This window comes from Mesoplodon densirostris, chromosome 3 (genome assembly GCF_025265405.1).
Source record: "Mesoplodon densirostris isolate mMesDen1 chromosome 3, mMesDen1 primary haplotype, whole genome shotgun sequence".
NCBI lineage: Eukaryota > Metazoa > Chordata > Mammalia > Artiodactyla > Ziphiidae > Mesoplodon > Mesoplodon densirostris.
The window spans coordinates 77,354,065-77,373,049 of record NC_082663.1 but is presented as its reverse complement, the minus strand read 5'-3'; the positions used below and the strand labels follow the sequence as shown (position 1 = coordinate 77,373,049).

At 35.3% G+C, this 18,985-nt stretch overlaps 1 protein-coding gene across 5 annotated transcripts in view; it reads left to right on the top strand.

Annotated features, from left to right (window-relative positions):
• The window catches only part of ARB2A (ARB2 cotranscriptional regulator A), a 436,918-nt gene that overhangs the window by 29,385 nt on the left and 388,548 nt on the right, over positions 1-18,985 (top strand). For 4 of the 5 annotated variants that reach the window (XM_060093155.1, XM_060093158.1, XM_060093157.1 and 1 more), the window contains exons 2-4: positions 6,027-6,150; positions 13,576-13,677; positions 18,586-18,686. In XM_060093155.1, coding sequence (XP_059949138.1) covers positions 6,045-6,150; positions 13,576-13,677; positions 18,586-18,686 — 309 coding nt within the window. In that variant the 5' untranslated portion in view covers positions 6,027-6,044. The remainder of the gene's footprint in view (positions 1-6,026; positions 6,151-13,575; positions 13,678-18,585; positions 18,687-18,985) is intronic. The other variant, XM_060093156.1, reaches the window with a different exon arrangement.

Genomic DNA, 18,985 nt, shown 5'->3' with positions numbered 1-18,985 from the left:
GTCTTTTTGCTAACCAGAAAGCAATATGAAACCTAACCAGATGACTACCGAGCTCGGAACCTGTTAAAAAGACACAGTAGTACAATATTAGTTTCTTCTAAAATCTTTGTATTTGATATTCCTTAACTTTTGACTCTTTCTTTTAGATGCTTGACTTGCCAAAGTACTGTGAGGAATGATGGGGAGTAATTTTTTTTTTTAATAGTTGTGTAACAAACTTGATGAGTAGTTTGTTTCAGTTTGTTTCCAGTTTAGGGATTACATTTTTTATTGATTTATTAAATTTTTTTATTATAGTACAGATGATTTACAATATTGTGTTCGTTTCAGGTGTGCAAAATGATTCAGTTTTATATATATATATTTTTTTTTCAGATTATTTTCCATTAAAGGTTATTACAAGATATTGAATATAGTTTCCTATGCTAGGCAGTAAATTCTTGTCACTTATTTATATTATGTATAGTAGTTTGTATTTGTTAATCCCATACTCCTAATTTATCCTTACCCCCCTCCATTTCCCTTTTGGTAACTATAAATTTGTTTTCTATGTCTGTTTCTGTTTTATATATCAATTCATTTGTTTTATTTTTTAGATTCCATATATACGTGGTATATTATTTGTCTTTCTCTGTCTAACTTGCTTCACTAAGTATAATATTCTGTAGGTCTATCCATGTTGCTGCAAATGGCAATATTTCATTCTTTTTTATGGCTGAGGAGTATTCTATTATGATGGGGAGTAATTTTTTATCAATCTTAATTCTGAATAGCAAACCAAATAGGCTGAGACAATTTTGGTGGACAGCTTTTGTCTGTATATATGTAATCAACTTCCTCCAACTTGCCTAAACTCCAAATTGTAATACTCCCTGATGATAAATTAGTACACAAGAGTGAAAACCTTTTTTAGGATAAAGAAACTAGAATTATTTTCCTAGTTGAAGTTGAGTAGTGACTCTATCAGCCAGTTGTGGCAGTGACCTAATAAGATAATGGATGTGAAAGGACTTGGTGACTTTGTAACATGTGCATTTAGGAGATAGTTGGAATAATGTTCTTCTTTGGACACAACTTTAATCTGAATGAAGGTAGAACTCACATACTTGAACTTTTCCAGACATACATTTGAATAAGATTAGACAAGAATATAAACAAATTATATTAAAAATTAATTTAAGTTCCATTATAATTATGTTCAATATAGTCTTGGAAACCCAAGTCAACTTAACAAGTACTTATTATGGGGCTTAATTGTTTATTCTAAGAATTCACCCAAATGATGCCCATTGCAAGTTTCTCATTCCTATAAGCTGGATGATGAGAATATCCTTTTTGGCGTTTGAGCACATAGTAATTGGAACCAAATTATTTCTAATGTTATGGGGATTACTAATATTTATAAAGGAATTTATAATTTGTAAAATGTTTTTGTCTACATTTTTTCGTATGATCTTCATAATCACCCTGTAAAGGGAAGTGCTCTTATTTTCTTTGTTATTCCCATTACTTAGGTTAGAGAAGTTGTGACTTTCTCAAGATCACTCAGCCACTAGGTGGTGGAATTGAGGCTAAAAACCTGAATTTCTCCTCCCAAACCTAAAACATCACTTTGCTTGAGAAACTAAGGAATTACTTTAGGTGTGTTTGGATTGGAACAAGATATTCCTACTCTGAGTTAAACCTTGACCCACATATAGATTACATTCTCTGTAGAAGCCACCATTTTCTATGCACTAAGAGCCCATATTACCCTGGGCCTTGTCTTCCATGTCTTCTTCAGCTCTATGCCATTATTCTTCTTTAACCTCTTCCCCAGTGCCCATATGTCTGCACACACACACATACACACACACACAAACTATCACACACACTCTCTCTCCAAAACATACATTTTTCACACTATTGACTCAGAACTATAAACTGTCCAGGATTGTTATGAACTAAACTTTGCTGATGAGGAACTTCTGAGTAACATGCATATTTTAACTGTAATTTGGGTAGATGTTTTGGTTTTTCTAAATCTCTGGTACCGGTTCAATTACTGTGTTTTTGATTGCAAGTAAGCTTTCATGAGCTGGATTTCAGAGCCTGACTTAGCATAGATTCTTTGGGGGACCAAACCAGCTCCAGGGGTCCCAGGGACTTAACCCAATTTTACTCGTCCTGTGATATGTTTTGTACTTTCATCATTACATTCAGAATGTGAGGTGGAAAGGCCTTCTGTTGCAAAATAATCTATATCTAGGTCCTATTTAATACCTGCCTAAAAACAAACAGGTGTAGGAAACTAAGGCTTCTGTGTATCTTTGTGTACGTTTTATAAGTGCTCATGCCATATTTTGAGCAAGTAGGGCAAATAAGAAATATTCTGCTGTTTCATGTTTTGAAATGCTCACTGGATAAAGATTACACATGACAAGTTATTTATAGCTTTATTTACACATAGTGGATTCTCTGTTGGAACCATAGAAAGGAAGAAGATATGATAATTGCTTCGTGTAGTTCGCAGAATGAAATCACAAACTGAGATGTTTTGAATCTAGTTTATGTTGTAACCACTTCTAGGAAACCATATTTAAACAGCAGTGGTTATCATGAAGTATACAGCATGTCAACTGTGTCGCAGTTCACATCAGTATAAACCTTCCGCCACTTTATCCCCTATAACCTAACCTCCATCAGATAATACTAAATAAACTATGTCGAGTGCACGTATTAATATCTATACATCAAATGTGTCAAACTGGCTGCATTTGCAGTAGTGTTTATCTGTGGTCATGCATGTTATAACTCTGAATTTTTATGAGGAAAACTAAATTGAGAATTTATAATGTTCCTGATTTAGTTTCACCAGCTCTGCCACAGCCGAGGAAAATAACTCAAGAAGATAAAAATCTAACAGTGAATAAGAAGGCGATAGGCAGTTTGCTTCATGCTTACCTGCTTTGTATCTGCTGCTATAAAGTTTAGGGTCAAGGATAGTAGTTAGTAGTCTCCTAACTTATACATCATCACTTCAGTGAATTGCGATGTGTGTTTTTGGGTTGTCTTGTATAAAATAAGCATAATGATTATTAATTGATATTTGATCTTGGGAGTCTTGAAAATGATTCTTTAAAATGTGAATTATATTTTTTCCCTATATCTCTTGCTCATTTATTTGTGAATTTGACAAAGATCCATTGAGCTCCACAATGTATCAGACATTGTGCTAGGGACAGTCATGATACCTGTCCTCATGAAGATCAAAGTCTTAAAGGGGGAATGTGTTATTAAACACTGTAGAGCAGTTAGAGCTTTTTTTCAAGTTTTATTGAGATATAATTGACATATAACATTATGTGAATTTAAGACATATAATGTGCTGACTTGATTTATGTATGTTTTGTGAAATGATTACCACAATAAGGTTAGTTAACACATCTATAACCTCACGTAGTTACTTTTTTTGTTTTGTTTTGTGGTGAAAACTTTTAAGACCTACTCTCTTAGCAACTTCCAAGTATACAGCACAGTATTGTTAACTTTAGTCACCATGCTGTACATTAGATCCCCAGAATTTTAAGATATGAATCTTGAAAATGACTCTAGCATCAAAACTATTTTATAATTTTGCCTTCAGTGAAACAATCACAATGAAATAATAATATAAATTGTTCTGTTTAGAAATTAGACAATTTGAGGCCAGTGAAAAATAACCTAACAGTTTACATTTAGAAGAAAACTGAATTGGCAGAGGGATAGAGTAAAAAAATGCAAGAAGTCTCCCTATAGGTAGTTAATTTGGTTTTGGAATTGTTAGCAAAGAACACTGTATGGAATCTATCATTATGAACATTTCTATTTCATTTCTGCTACAAGATGGTAGATAATAAGGAGTTGCTGGTGAAACTTGTACACAAACTTGTGGGACTTGACAGATAAAACTAATTCCTGAATGTAAATAGATAACCCTTACAAATATTGCTTTTTTTTTTTTTTTGCCGTACGTGGACCTCTCACTGTTGTGGCCTCTCCCGTTGCGGAGCACAGGCTCCGGACGCGCAGGCCCAGTGGCCATGGCTCACGGGCCTAGCTGCTCTGCGGCATGTGGGATCTTCCCGGATCTGGGCACGAACTCGTGTCCCCTGCATCGGCAGGCGGACTCTCAACCACTGCGCCACCAGGGAAACCCTGCTTTTTTTTTTTATAACAGTGTTGTAATGATCAGTCTGGGTCTCATATATTTTATTTGTGGCAATTTGGTAGTTTCATTTGGTCATGAGAGAGTAAGCCCCACCCGGGCCGTGACCATGTTTTACTCACCATTGCACCCTGGTGTCTTGCACATTGCCCACCCTATAGACAAAAATACTTGTCTTGAAGGAATATAGACATATTTCATCCATGTAGAATTTACAGAGTTTTGAGTTACCTATTCACAGAAGAAAAACAACAACTACTTCCATGCTAAGTGAAAATGCTTTCCCAGTCAAAAATAGTCTCATATTTTAGTTATTCCTAGGTTAGGAAACCCCACATTATTGAGAAGCAGTAATACCACTAGTAATAGCAATGATCAGCTGTACACACCTTCTGTAATATTACTTCTCAACCACTGTTATATGAGCTACACTTTATAAATGAGGAATCTGAAGATTTTTGGATATTAAGTGACTTGTCCCTGGCCACAGAGGCTGTTATTAAGTAGTGAAGCTAGGATACATTTACAACATTTAAAAAATATAAACCAACATGTGTTGAACACTTAATTACGCATCAGGCACTATACTAAATGTTCTATATTTAACCTCATTGTAACACCATGAGGGAAGCATGATTATCATTTACACTTTACATATGTGGAAAGTGAGGCTTAGAGAAGTTAAATAATTTGTCAAGGACACATGGTTAGTTAGTAGTAGAGCCAGAGGGCCCTTCCTCTTATACTACCCCACCTACAGTTAGAATTGAGATAAGGGCAGCATTGATTTATGACCCTGGGAATGTTCATAGTTTAAAAATATTATTTTAAGTATTATTATTATTTTAAAGCATTTCCTGCTGTACTCTGTTAATTATAAAAATGCCTCAGTTTTTAAAGATAATTGTACAATATACCTCTGAGTGGAAACTGAAGTTTGTTTTTTGGGTAGTAAGTAAATCAGTCAGAGGAATATTCATTCTTGTTTATCACAGTTTTTATGTAATTTCCTTAACAGTATGGATTGACTGTTTTAATTTCATTTAATTTTTTTCCACTGTATGTGTTGCATTCTTTTCTTTTAAACTTTAGGAATAGTGTTTTGTTACTTTTTCCCTGTTTGTGGGCACCCTGGGAGAAACTGACTTTTTATAGTTTAAATGCCTTCCTTTTGGCCAAGGCAGAGCAGCATTAGATTTTAATAAATCATAACTTTATATTACGATTGTTTACTGGAGTACCATTTATAGAATATGGCTTCCAGACATAGAATTTGACATAGTTTTTTTTTTTAAAGGGCTAATTTTTTCCCTTAAAGTTGTATTTTGAATTACACTAGAGGTAATTTATGGCTACCTTAAGTATTTTTCTCCTTCTGCCTGTCTGCATGTCCCAGGAAAAAAATATTCTGACCTTCTACCTGACATGCTGACAGTTTATTTTAAAAGAAATGTCACGTTTTAGAAACTACATGGAGATATTTTTAAGAACATTAGATGATAGGGAACTACACCTAAATAGTAAGTTTAGCTCAGTTCAGTTTAGCAGCATTAGGTGTCTGTGTGTATAACGTGTTGTGTTTGGTGATTTGAGAGACATCAAGATGACAAAAAGTTGATACCTTTATCCTGGGGCTTTTGTAATCTGTTAGGTGACCCAGACAAACACATAAATAACTATAACGCAAGGCAGGCTATGATAAGTACTATGGTATAGGCATCAACAAAGTGCAGTGGGAAATCAGGATAGAGAGATTAATTCCATTTGGGAGGATCTAGGACGTTCTCATGGAGTAGGTAGGATTGAGTAGAGCTTAATTTATTGCTTTCATTCATTCTAGACTGTCTTCTGAAGATTGATGTCTATTTCCTTGAGCTCTTTAATTTTGTTGCCAATTTGGATAAGCATGGCACACATCCAGCAGGGAGGTCCAGATGAAAAAGAAAAGACAACAGCCCTGAAAGGTACATACTTAATTTGCTTTTTCAGGATATTTTCATTGTGCCTAATGAAGGTATAGGAATATTTAGGTGACCTTACATTCATTTCAGTTCTAAAATAAGAATATCAGTAGTTAATCTATTTGTAATTATTTGTATCCTGTGACTACCTCAGTGTCTGAGATATAGTATGTACTCAGTAAATAAATTATAAAATCATGTGATTTTACAGATGTAAGAATTCTTAATGCTTTTCTTATTCCAGGTCATGTATTTAACGGTAAAACTAACACTAGTGGTCTCTTGAGTCAAGACTAGTGCCCTTACCATATTTTTGTTGTTTGAAATGTTAGGTTAGGATAATGATCCTGTTTTGTCTTTGTGGCATTAGCTCTAGGGATATTTTATGAGATTAAGAAAAGTTAGATTAAGAAAAGTGCGGGAAAAGCACTTTGTGGTGGTGATGGTGGAAAGCAAGCATGAAATTTTCGACATATTAAATATTAAACTGAGATGCCACTTAAACATCAAGCTGGAGAAGTTGAGTGTAGAGTTTGGGAGGGCATTTGGGTTGGAGATAAAAGTTTTAGGAATCATTAGCATAGAGGTAATATTTAAAGTTATGGTCCTAATTGAGATCACCAGGGATGTCACTGTAGCCAGAAAGAGAAAAGGTCTGAAGATTGAACCGTGGAGCATCTCGATCTTAGGGGCAGGAAAATGAGGAAGAACTAGCAAAAGAGGCTTAAAGTGAATTTCTAGTAAGATAGGCTGAGAACGAGGAGCAAGAGAGAGATCCTGAACACACAGTGAAGAAAACGAGAGTAATTAATTTAGTAATGATTATAAACCAGCTTAGATGAGGACTGAGAATTTACTTTTGGATTTGACAGTGTAGAGGTTATTGATGGTCTTCACAAAGAGCTTTTCAGTGAATTGATGGAAATGAAAGTTGTATTGGAGAACTTCAGTAGAGAATGGGAAGAGAGGAATTGGAGACAGTTATAGACAACTCTATAGATGGTTTTACTTCCTGTATGTATGCTGCTGAGAATGACTTGCACACTCAGAATAATGGTTAATTTAGGAAGGAGGATAAGGAACATGTGTGTTTCCATATAAATAAACTTGCTGGGTTTCCACTTAGATAGCTTTTGTGCATCTTCAACCTTACTTGATAATGGGAAAATTTGATCTCTCAAGTTGTGGTTCCAATTTACACTTCCACAAGCAGTATGTAAGAGATCAGATGGATTTTTCTGGATTTTAGAGTTAGTACAGTGACATTAAAAGAATATGGATAGGGTCTAAATATAGAACTATCTGGATTCAAACTCATGTTTTTCGCACTCACCATGAAACAACTTGCTTAACTTCTCTAAATCTTTTTCTTCATTGGTACAATAGGAATACAATGCTTAGCACACATGAGCTTGAAATGACTAATGAGGGAATCAAATTGAAAATATTAGAAGATAAAATGGAAAATGCATAGTAAAGTGTATTTTAGACCAAATTGACAAACTGAATAAAACTTTGTCCCTAAAACAGTCCTATTTATCAGTTTTTTTTTTTATGGATTTTGGTTTTGATGTCATGTCTAAGGACTCTTTGCCTAGCCCTACTTTGTGAAGATCTTCTCTTATGTTTTCTTCTAAAAGGTTTATAGTTTAGATTTTACACTTAAACTAATGATGCATTTTGAGGTAATTTTTATATAAGGTATGAGATTTAGTTCAAGGTTTTTTGTTTGTTTGTTTGTTTTGCCTATTGATGTCCAATTGCACCAGCACTGTTTGTGAAAAAGACTGTTTCTGCTATTGAATTACTTCTTCACCTTTGTCAAAAAATAAATTGGACATATTTCGGTGGGTTTATTTTGGGGTTCTCTATTTTGTTCCATGTATCTCTGTCTGTCTCTTCTCTAATTCATACTCTCTTGATTACTGAACTAAATGGTAAGTCTTAAAATTGACTAGAATGATTCTTCCCACTTCATTCTTATTCAGAACTGTTTGGCTTTTCTAGGTCCTTTGCCTTTCCATGTAAATTTTAAAAGTAAAATTGTCTATAAGCACAAAAAGGTAATTTACTGAGATTTTGATAGGAATTGTGTTTAAACCTATAGATGAATGTGAGAATTGACGTCTTTACTATATTGAGGTTTCTAGTCCATGAACATGGACTGTCTGTCATTTATTTAGGTATTTGAGTTCCTTCATTGATTCTTTGTAATTTTCATCATGTAAGTCTTACACATTTGTTAGTAGATTTATACTTATTTTATATATATGTATATATTTTTGGCTGCTTTGGGTCTTCATTGCTGCTTGCAGTCTTTCTGTAGTTGTGGCAAGTGGGGGCTACTCTTCGTTGCAGTGTGTGGGCTTCTCCGTTGCAGTGCGGTGGCTTCTCTTGTTGTGGAGCACAGGCTCTAGGCGCGTGGGCTTCAGTAATTGTGGTACCCGGGCTCAGTAGTTATGGCTCGCGGGCTCTAGAGCGCAGGCTCAGTAGTTGTGGCACACGGGCTTAGTTGCTCCGTGGCATGTGGGATCTTTCCAGACAAGGGCTCGAACCCGTGTCCCCTGCATTGGCAGGCAGATTCTTAACCACTGTGCCACGAGGGAAGTCCTTTATTATAATTTTTAGAGTGATTGTAAATGGTATTGTGTTTTTAATTTCAATTGTCACATGTTTACTGATAGTTTCTGGAAATATAATGAAGTTTTGTGTGTTGATATTATATTCTGTGACTTTGCTGAAGTCGCTTATTAGTTCTTGGGGTTTTCTTGGTGGATCCTTGGGATTTTCTATGTAGACCATCATGTCATTTGCTAGTTGGACAGTTTTATTTCTTCCTTTTCAGTCTTGCTTTTTTGCACTGGCTAAGACATCCAATGCTATGTTGAATAAGAATGAGAATGGACATTCTTTCCTTGCTCACTAGGGGTAATAGTGAGCAGTGCCACTCCCATTTTCATCCCTTAATTTCTAGACCTGTGAATTCTGGCTGTGGGAGAAATAGCACTATATATTGGACACTGATTCAGAGTATATACAGCCTTCTAGAGAATCTTGTTCCAGCCCTGCAGGGTTCTGCCACCCAGCTGGCCCTGTAACTGAGTCTTCAAAAGGCAGTCCACCATTCTGTCAAACTAGCTGCTTCAAGATGGTGGGGAGCATGTTAAGACCAGTGAGTTCCATGAGCATGGGCCCATTGCCACCCTTCTTTTGCTGTAATGTGAGTTTCTTGATCAGAAACAATGTGGTGTGGAATATCATGATGGTGGATAAAGCCTGCTGTAAGTCCACGGATAGCAGATTTGGCAGAAGCATTGAGTTCAGGGACGGCCAGTCTGTATCCATAGAAAGTATCTATTCCAGTAAGAACAAAATGTTGCCCCTTTCATGATGGAGGTGATCCAGTGTAATTAACCTGCCACCAAGTAGCTGGCTGATCACCCCAGGGAATGGTGCCATGTTGGGGACGAAATGTTGGTCTCTGCTGCTGGCAAATTGGACACTCAGCCATGGTTGTAACCAAGTTGGCTTTGGTGAGTGGATGTTCATATTACTGAGCCCGCATATGACCTCCATCCTTGCCACCATGGCCACTTTGTCCTTGAGCTCATTGGATGATGACAGGTTTGGCTGGGGAAAGAGTTTGACTGGTGTCCACAGAATGGATCACCCTGCGCACTTGAATTTTAAAATATTCCTCTGTTGAGGTTACCTTGTAGTGAGCATTCACTTGGGACACAAATACCTTCTCATCTTTTGCTCATTCAGGGAGGTCTATCCACATACCTCTTCTCCAGATTTCCTTGTCACCAATTTTCTAGTCGTGTTCCTTCCAAGTCCCTGACCATCCAGGCAAACAATTGGCCACAGCCCATGAATCATTATATAATCACATATCTGGCCATATCTCTTTCCAAAGAAATGGAACAGCTAGGTGCACTGCTCTCAGTTCTGCTCACAGGGAAGATTTCTCTTCACCACAGTCATTTAGGGATATCCCCAAAAGGGGCTCTAATGCTTCAGCTGTCCACTTTTGGGTGGTGTCTGAATATCATGCAGAACCATCTATAAACCAGACTCAAGTTTTTTCTCCTTCTGTCAACTGATGAGGGCTTAGGTGCACACTGATGGATAGAAGGCTGTGTAGCAGCAGTGGAGACCATAGGCATTTGGGCCACTTCTTCATGTAACTTACTTTTGTCTTCAGGGCCTACTCAGTCCTGATCACATACATACCATTTCCATTTGATGATGGAATGCTATTGTACACACTCAACTTAATGACTTGGTGGGTCAGTTAACACCTAGTTCATGATGGACAGCTACATGGTAAGTTGGTAGTCCGTGGTTAAGTGTTCAGTCTCTACTCAGGCCCAGTAGCAGGCCAAGAGGTATTTCTCAAAAGGAGAGTAGTTACCTGCAGTGGATAGCAAGGCTTTGCTCCAAAATCCTCAGAGCCTGTGCTGTGAAGGCAGAAGACTGATGTCCTAGCTTGAAGACAGTCATACAGAGAGTGGGAATTCTGTCTTACTCACCTTCTATTCAGGCCTTCAGTGGATTGGATGAGGTTCATCCATATTGGAGGTGGGGGGCAATCTGCTTTACTCAGTCTACAGTTTCAAATGTTAATCTCATCCAGAAACACTTTCACAGACACACTCAGAATAATGTTTAACCAAATATCTGGGCACCCAGTCAAGTTGACACATAAAATTAACCATCACACCATTCATCTGTCTATGGAAACTGGTTGCTTACGCCTTTTGGCTGTTGTGAATAATGCTGCTGTGAACAGGGGTGTACAAATATCTGAGTCTTTGTTTTCAATTCTTTTGGGTATAAAATGGTATTTTTATCCAGTTACTGCATATGCTTTGTTGAAGTTTAGAATTCTAGTTGCTAAATCACTTTAATCACAAGAGGCATGTTTTAGAAAAAACAGTTGTGTTACATCTGATGTGTATTTAGGTTATAAGAATTCAGTCATACTGTGTTTTATAGGCGATTGAAGGGATTTTCAATGGAAATGTTTTATTATACTTGATTTTTGCCTAATCTACTGCCTTTGGAACCCAGTCTCTGTAAAATGCAGTTATATTCCTTATATTCCTTTTACAAAGCAGAAAAATAATTTCTGACAATTTCTTTCTACGTGTCTTCTCAATGCTAACGAAATAGAAAAAAATCTATATCTAGTTCTCTAGTTGACAGAGGAGAAGTTTGAGGAATGTGTATTTGTTTAGTTGTTCATTTTATCATTCAAAGGAACATTTTGGTCAAAGCCAAAGCATATTTCTGTATTCAGAAGAATTTATTCTTTTTATAAGGTAATGAAGAGAGGGGGTACACCGTTTTAGAGTTTATACAGCACATAGAATAAAAGTATGGGGATTTTGACAGAGTACTGAGTTAGGTATTGGGGAATAAATTTATTTTATTAACCCCACTTTACTATTAAGGTCTAATTTTGGGCAGGCCATTTTACCTCTCTGAGCTTATTTCCTTGTCTCAAAGACAGTGAAGATGATAACACATGCTACTACTTTATAGGGCTGTGATGGTCAAGTGAGGTAAAGTATGTGATGTCTTTAAAATGATATATAGATGTTAGATGGCATTTTATGATCTGAGCTGATAGAAAGAATAAATGGATATTAGACATAATACAGCTGCTTATGTATTGGACGGTTTTTGTGTGTCTGATTAAAAGGTTTCTAAATTTTGAACTGTGGAAGATGACTGTGAAGTAAAGGAATTCAATTCATTGGAAGGAGAGATGTGAGAATCTTCAAGCCAGTTTTTGATATTAAAAATCTTCTATTTTACTCTCTTTTGCAAAGATTTACATGTTGTTCAGAACTTTACTAATGAATCAGAAATTTGTCAGCATGTACCTCTTGGGCCCAGTATGCATACTTTGTGACATTTTTAATTTTACTAGACAATTTGCAAACGTTTTTTTATAAACATGTCTGTATGCTGAAAATGGTATATTTTTGTGTGAGTTGAGGTTTATTTGATACAGCAGTTTGAAGAGTTTTAAACAATCACTTTTTAATTTTTTTTTTACAAGTTTTTTGATGTCTTATCTTTGTGTCCTGTGGAAAGAGACTAGAGACTGGAGGTAGACAAACTATTTTTTCCTCTAGCATATTTTTATGATCTGTACAGATGGATTTGTTATATCTCTGTAAGTGAGAGACAGAAATAAAGTGTTAATTCTGAGTTTCTTCTTTTGTTTAAAAGAAAGCGGCGACTGGTTTGCTATACTGTGTATCCGAGGAGCTCTTTCTCTTCGGGAACTTGAGTTAGATTGAAAAAAATCTCAAAATCTAAACTTAAAAAGCAAAACAAAACACATCTTTTGGGAACTATATAAATTTGAAGTTTATCTTTCATTTTTCCGAGTTTCCATATGACACTAAGATGACAAATAGTAAGAATTTTTGCCTCATCCGATGATGATAGCCTAAAAGAGATCATTAAATACTGTCTACAGACTGATTTTAGGGCTGGTGCAGGGAAACTACGAGATAAGTCTGCAGCACCTTGTAGTAACAGGAGGTAAGGAAATGCTCACAAAATAAAAAGATGTGACTGAGGAGCCATGCCGACTGTATGCACTGTGGTGTCCTGGGTGGGATCCTGGCACAGAAAATGGACATTAATGGAAAAACTGATGAATAATATCTGGCCTTAGTTAACAGTAATGTACCAACGTTGGTTTCTTCCTTTTGACAAAAGTAGCCTTGTAAGGTAGGATGTTAACAATAGGGGAAACTGGGTACAGACACTATCTGTGCTATCTTTCAACTTTTCTGTAAGTCTAAAAAGATTCAAAAATAAAATGTTTATTTACAAAACCTTGCTGACAGTTTTTTTTGTTATGTATAATCAAATGATGTGAAGAATAAAAACTGTTTTGTGTTAGCCAGTTTTCTCCAGTTAGCATGTTCTAGTTTAATATTATGAACTTCCCCTCTAAAGAATAATATGCTATATTACCATTATTTTTATTTTTAAGTTCCCTTATTCATAGTAGTTTCATTTATATGTAAGATTTAGTGACCTTTTAAAAGTCATGTTAACATCTGAAACTTTTTAAATGATAGGAGGTTAATAAGGTACAAATTAATAGCTGTATATTTTGAAGGGAAGAAGTTAATAATTTACCATAGTGGTACATAGGATCTAGGTTGTGATTGTTTTGAGAATTATGGTTTTGAAAGTGCTTATGTTATATTGATACTGGACCTCATCATAATATAGCACTTTGGGAACTTAAAAATTTAATAATCTTATCAGTTAAGGCAACACATAAAAAGTAATCTAATAGAACAAAAGAATAGTTAAAATAATTTAAAATATAATCTTTGTTATTAACTATGAAAATGAATATAAATAAATTTCATGTAATTTCTTTTCTAGATTTATTATCTAGGATAGATTTGGATGAACTAATGAAAAAAGATGAACCACCTCTTGATTTTCCTGATACACTGGAAGGATTTGAATATGCTTTTAATGAAAGTAAGTGGTGTATGCTATATGCAAGATTTGTTTAACAATGCTAATAGAATCATAGGACAGATATTATTTGCTACTTCTATTTGCCAGCTAGAAAGTTTTATGTGTTTCTTTTGAGAATAATGTCTTATCCTTCCATGATGAAGTTCTTCAGTCCAGTAAAAGAACCAAGTAATAATTTCCCATAGTTGTCAAGTCACTTAAACCAACGAACGTGAATTTGATTCAGCTTATGTATTTTCAGTCTTGAGGGTTCAGCTCCCTTGTATCCAGCTGGAACTCCCAATTAAATTATGTAGAAAGATGCTACTATTTCACATGTTATTTAAAATGAAATGACTGGCAATAATTATCTGTGATAATATTTTAAAGCATAATACTCAATTCCATGATTTTTTTAGGCAGCATCCTTATTGTAAAGTTTGTTAATTAAGTTCTGAATAAAATAAGTTTTGCACTTGGGATTTGGAATAACATACCATAGATTGCAAGGATGTTTCTGGAACAAAGCACAATGAAACTCTGGATTAATAACATTGTAATACTTGAAGGATAATGTTATTACAGGCCAGGTAGCATTTGAATTGCGGCTTTCTACTTGTTGCACTGCATTAACTAAATCGGTGATCTGTCATCACTGTGTTTTTTCAAAATTTTACATGCAGTTATTTTTTTCTGTTCACCTTGATGATTGTCATACAACATACAAAAAGTACAAAAACCCAATTCATTTTCAAATACCAGAGCCAGGTTGCAAAAGAGGACTGTACAGTAAGTTACAAGAAGAGTTCAGGTGTCCTGTACAAATTATGCTGCCTGTCGCATGATGTATTTAAAGCTGTACATATTGCCACAGGAGAATGTCTTGTCTTTGCAGCGTCCATACAGTTCCTGCCGATGAGGCCTCCTTAGATTGATGTGTCTGTACAATATCACTTATAGGTGTTAGAACTTATAGTGACAGTCTCTGTGTACTAGACTATTAAATGAGTTTAAACAGAGCATATTAGAAACTTTGATCTCTTTTCTGATACTAATTTTCATGTTTTTTAATAAAGGATATCTAATGGCAAAGTATGTGTGAGTAGTAATATTTTGTTTTTAAAAGAAATTTTATAATTTAATTAACAGTCAAAATTGCTCTGAGACTAATGTTGCCTCTGCCCCTCTGAAACAATTACCAGACTCCTCTTTCAGAACAGGGATTGGGGGAGTGTGTTGGTAGTGTGGGTAAATCATAGAACTATGTTTGCTTTATGGATAGAGGATATCAGTTTTCATTGAAGTCTGTCTTTCATCTTCCTTGAACATTTCTTAAAGGGAGTGAAAAACAAAGAAGCAATACACTTTTCTCTCTCACTTTCCTATCAGATACATTCATACACACATCTTTGCTTACATTTTTATACCCTTGCATACACATGCTCTGTACTTACACACTTTCGGACACACCTACACCTTTGCACATGCATGTGTACTTACAAATGAATGCATATGGACCCTTGCACACACCTATCATTTATTTTGTAAATATCCTGGACATTGTCCTGCATAAATATCGACTTATAGTATGAGGCAAAGATTCTTGCATTCCAAGGAGAGAATGTTAATTTTATGGATCTTATTTTTAGCATGATACAGTTCAGGGTTGAACTCAAAGTGAATGGTGAGTATTTTTTCAAAGAGGTGAGGTTCTGAAACCAGGAAACTGGTTTCAGTATTAAACTGCTAAAAGGGCAGTTCTAACTTAGTATCTCCAGAGACTTTTTTTTTTCAGCATTTATAATGCAAAAACTTTTATGAAAGCTTTGAATTGAAACTTTCATTACCTGATTGAAGAAGCTTCTAAATTTTCTAAAGAATTTTAAAGTTCTTAGTTGGGTAACAGAAAAATTTGGATACAGAGTTCACCCTAAGGAAAAAAAAAATTGTAACGAAGGGGAAGAGATTCTTTTTACCTGCATCAAACTGATAGCTTGTTCTTTCAAATCACTTTACCTTTTCAAATACTCTTTGTGTTCAAAATACCTATTTAGCCATTCTCCAGTTGTTGGAATTGTATAAGGCCCAGCTCTTGCTTTGGAAGATGAAGTGAAGGCTTTTCCCCTTTTCCCTTCACCCACACTCACTATACCTCTGTACAGTATTATGAGGAAGCACACTTTCGTATCACCAAAAAAAAAAAATTGGACTCAGCAACAAACTGAGTTTGAATCTTGTCTTCCATGATAGCTGATATTTATTGTACTCTTACTACATGCCAGGAAGTGTCCTGAATACTTTCAATTTATTAATTTATTTAGGCCATTGATAGCTTATTTTGGGTCTTAGACTCCACCACCAATCTGATAAAACATATGGATACACTTCAGAATAACGTGCATTTGGGTATACACAGGAAATTTTACAACTGATTTTTGGGGACTCTAAAATAAAATGTCCTAAGTCAGACCTTTGACAGTTGCTGAAGAGATTTTCCAAACCTTTGAGAAATACCAAATTTGCAAATACAACTATAACATAAGTGATCCAGATTATCTTTTCTGGTTAAGAATGCTTACTTTCTTTGCCTCTTTACCTTCTTTTCACTTTTAATACTAGAGTAGCATGGACATGTATACACTACCAAATGTAAAATAGGTAGCTAGTGGGAAGCAGGTGCATAGCACAGGGAGATCAGCTCAGTGCTTTGTGTCCACCTAGAGGGGTGGGATAGGGAGGGTGGGAGGGAGATGCAAGAGGGAGGGGGTATGGGGATATATGTATATGTATAGCTGATTCACTTTGTTATACAGTAGAAACTAACACAACATTGTAAGGCAATTATACTCCAATAAAGATGTTTAAAAATATATAAATAAAATAAAAATAAAATCAATGAAAAACAAAAAAAAACAAACAAGCAAACAAAAAATACTAGTGCTGATAGTTGGCTATTTTGATAGGGCTTATTTTCCCTAAAGTATCAAAATCATTATCACTTTATGAGAATTATTATGTCCAAAATGAATAGAGAATTAAAAAAAAAAACCAAACCTCTCTTTGAGATGTAGTTATAAGTATCTATATCTAACTACCTAAACTCACTATCTAGGTAAGTCAGTTCCCTTTCACACAGCAGTCTCATAGAAAATACATTTAAAATTTTAGTGCAGCAATATTACACATTACTGTATGTCATGTACCTTTAAGGTTGCTTTAGTCAAAATCCCAAGTGCTAGATTTGCAGATGTCTTCAATCTACTTGTATTGGTATGCTAAATGGGAATTTCCCTGTCCTAGAAAGAAAACTGTAGATGTACCTTACAATTTACGTGGCATCATCTGACCATAAAAGGGTGTTATAATGATCCAATGCAGTGTCTCATGTTGAGTATTAAAGAACTTTACAAATAAGGATTAGGCCTTATTTTATATATTAAAAATACCCATTTTATATGTAGTAAAATTGATTCATAAAAGTAATGAAATAGTTTTACTTAGAGTAGTATATTTCCTGGCTTTAGTTTCAGTGCCATAGCTTTCCTTTCAAGTCTTTCTTCATTCTTGCATGTCCTCATTGGATAAAAATCAAATACTAATAACTCCATTCAGCTTGACCATGTTCCTCTTCTGCCCCTGAAGTCTTTCTTGTGCCTCTCTGCTCTTAGGATAAAGTCCAAACCCAGTAGTTTGGGCCTTCTGCTATTTGATTCCACGTGTCCTCCAATGTTGTATTATTTTATTTGGCTCACAGTCTTTTTGTTTCTTTTAAACTGGGTTGTTCACTATTATTTGAACTTGCTGTCATGTTTTTTCAAAATTCTGTTTATGTTGTCTGAGTAGAGGGGAGGGAAGGTGTTAAAGCACTTGGTCTGTGGTCTGTTTCTCTCTTGAATACCAGGGGAATGCTTCTGGGGAAAGAAAGAAGACAGGTGGCCTGGTCTGTGCTATGAGGAGAATCCTTATCCATGGAGTATTTTGAGCAGGATAACTGGTTTGGCATTGCTTATGGTTAAACAAACCTATAATCTGTGGATATGTAGGGCATGTTTCTCTGAAAAATATCACATGAGCAGTACAACTCTCTGGCACATAAAATAGAATTGTTTTATAACCAGCATACTCACCAATGTGTTAGGTAACTCATGTGCCCCACTTAGAGACATCAACCTATTCTGAACCAGAGAGTGCTATCCAGTGAGAGGATAGGCCCTGGGAAGACATGGTCAGGCCGTTCCAGACCTGCTTTGCCTGTGCCTCTTGATTGCTTGTACCCTTGAAGTTATTAGTAAAGTTATTAATTATCAATAAAATCTCTGAATTGTGTGAGTCTGACTTGACAGTCTAAACCTGTGTTGGCTCACTGTCTCTCTCCAATTTCCATTTTAAATCTTACTTGTATTTCAAGACCTAGTTGAGAAATTTCACTAAAACCTTCTGAACCTATTCTAGCCTATAGGCATCCTTCATTTTTCTAAACTCATTTTAGACTTCATTATCTATGTGAATTGCCTGTAGCAGTTTTTAGATTGTTGACTTACTTCAGTCTTGTTTAACTTTCTGAAAAGTTGCTTAACTTTTAAATGTTTATGCTGTTACTCCTCAGGTAGCCTCTAAGCTTAGGAATGGGGACCACGTTCATGGCTATAGCTAGCAAAAATCCTCATACATTGTAGGCCCTCAAATATTGTTAATTTGCTTTGGATTAGAGAAAGATCAAAGACATAGCATTTGAGTACTTGGGGTCATTCTTTTATACTATGTATATGTTTGCATCATATGGATATTTGAAGAAAAAAAATCTGATGAAAAAAATGAAACTGTTCTGAGAAAGATATTTTAAATTTTTATTAGACATTATTTATTATACTTTCCATATTATTATAAATGTGCTCTGAATCATAGCAATATTGTTTGTTTGTCTTCTAGAGGGGCAGTTAAGGCACATAAAAACCGGGGAGCCATTTGTTTTTAACTACCGGGAAGACTTGCACAGATGGAACCAGAAAAGATATGAAGCACTTGGAGAGGTACGGTCATGTATACAACTTCAACCTTGTGTTTTTCCAATTTTAAACAGTCAGAATAAAGGTTTTGAAGCTGAAGCAGTACACGCACTCTTTCTACAAAAAAGTGATTATAAACAGTTTTTGCATTTTTTGTTTATTTTTTCTGGTAATGCTAGAAACATATTTTCAGTTTAAAAGTTTATGTTTTTACATAAATATATCCTTCCCATGACCTTAATATTTTGTAGTGAGTCGTTATAAGGGGAACAAATTCATGCTAAATTTTCTTTTTTTAATGTTTAAGGAGGTTGAATCCTCTG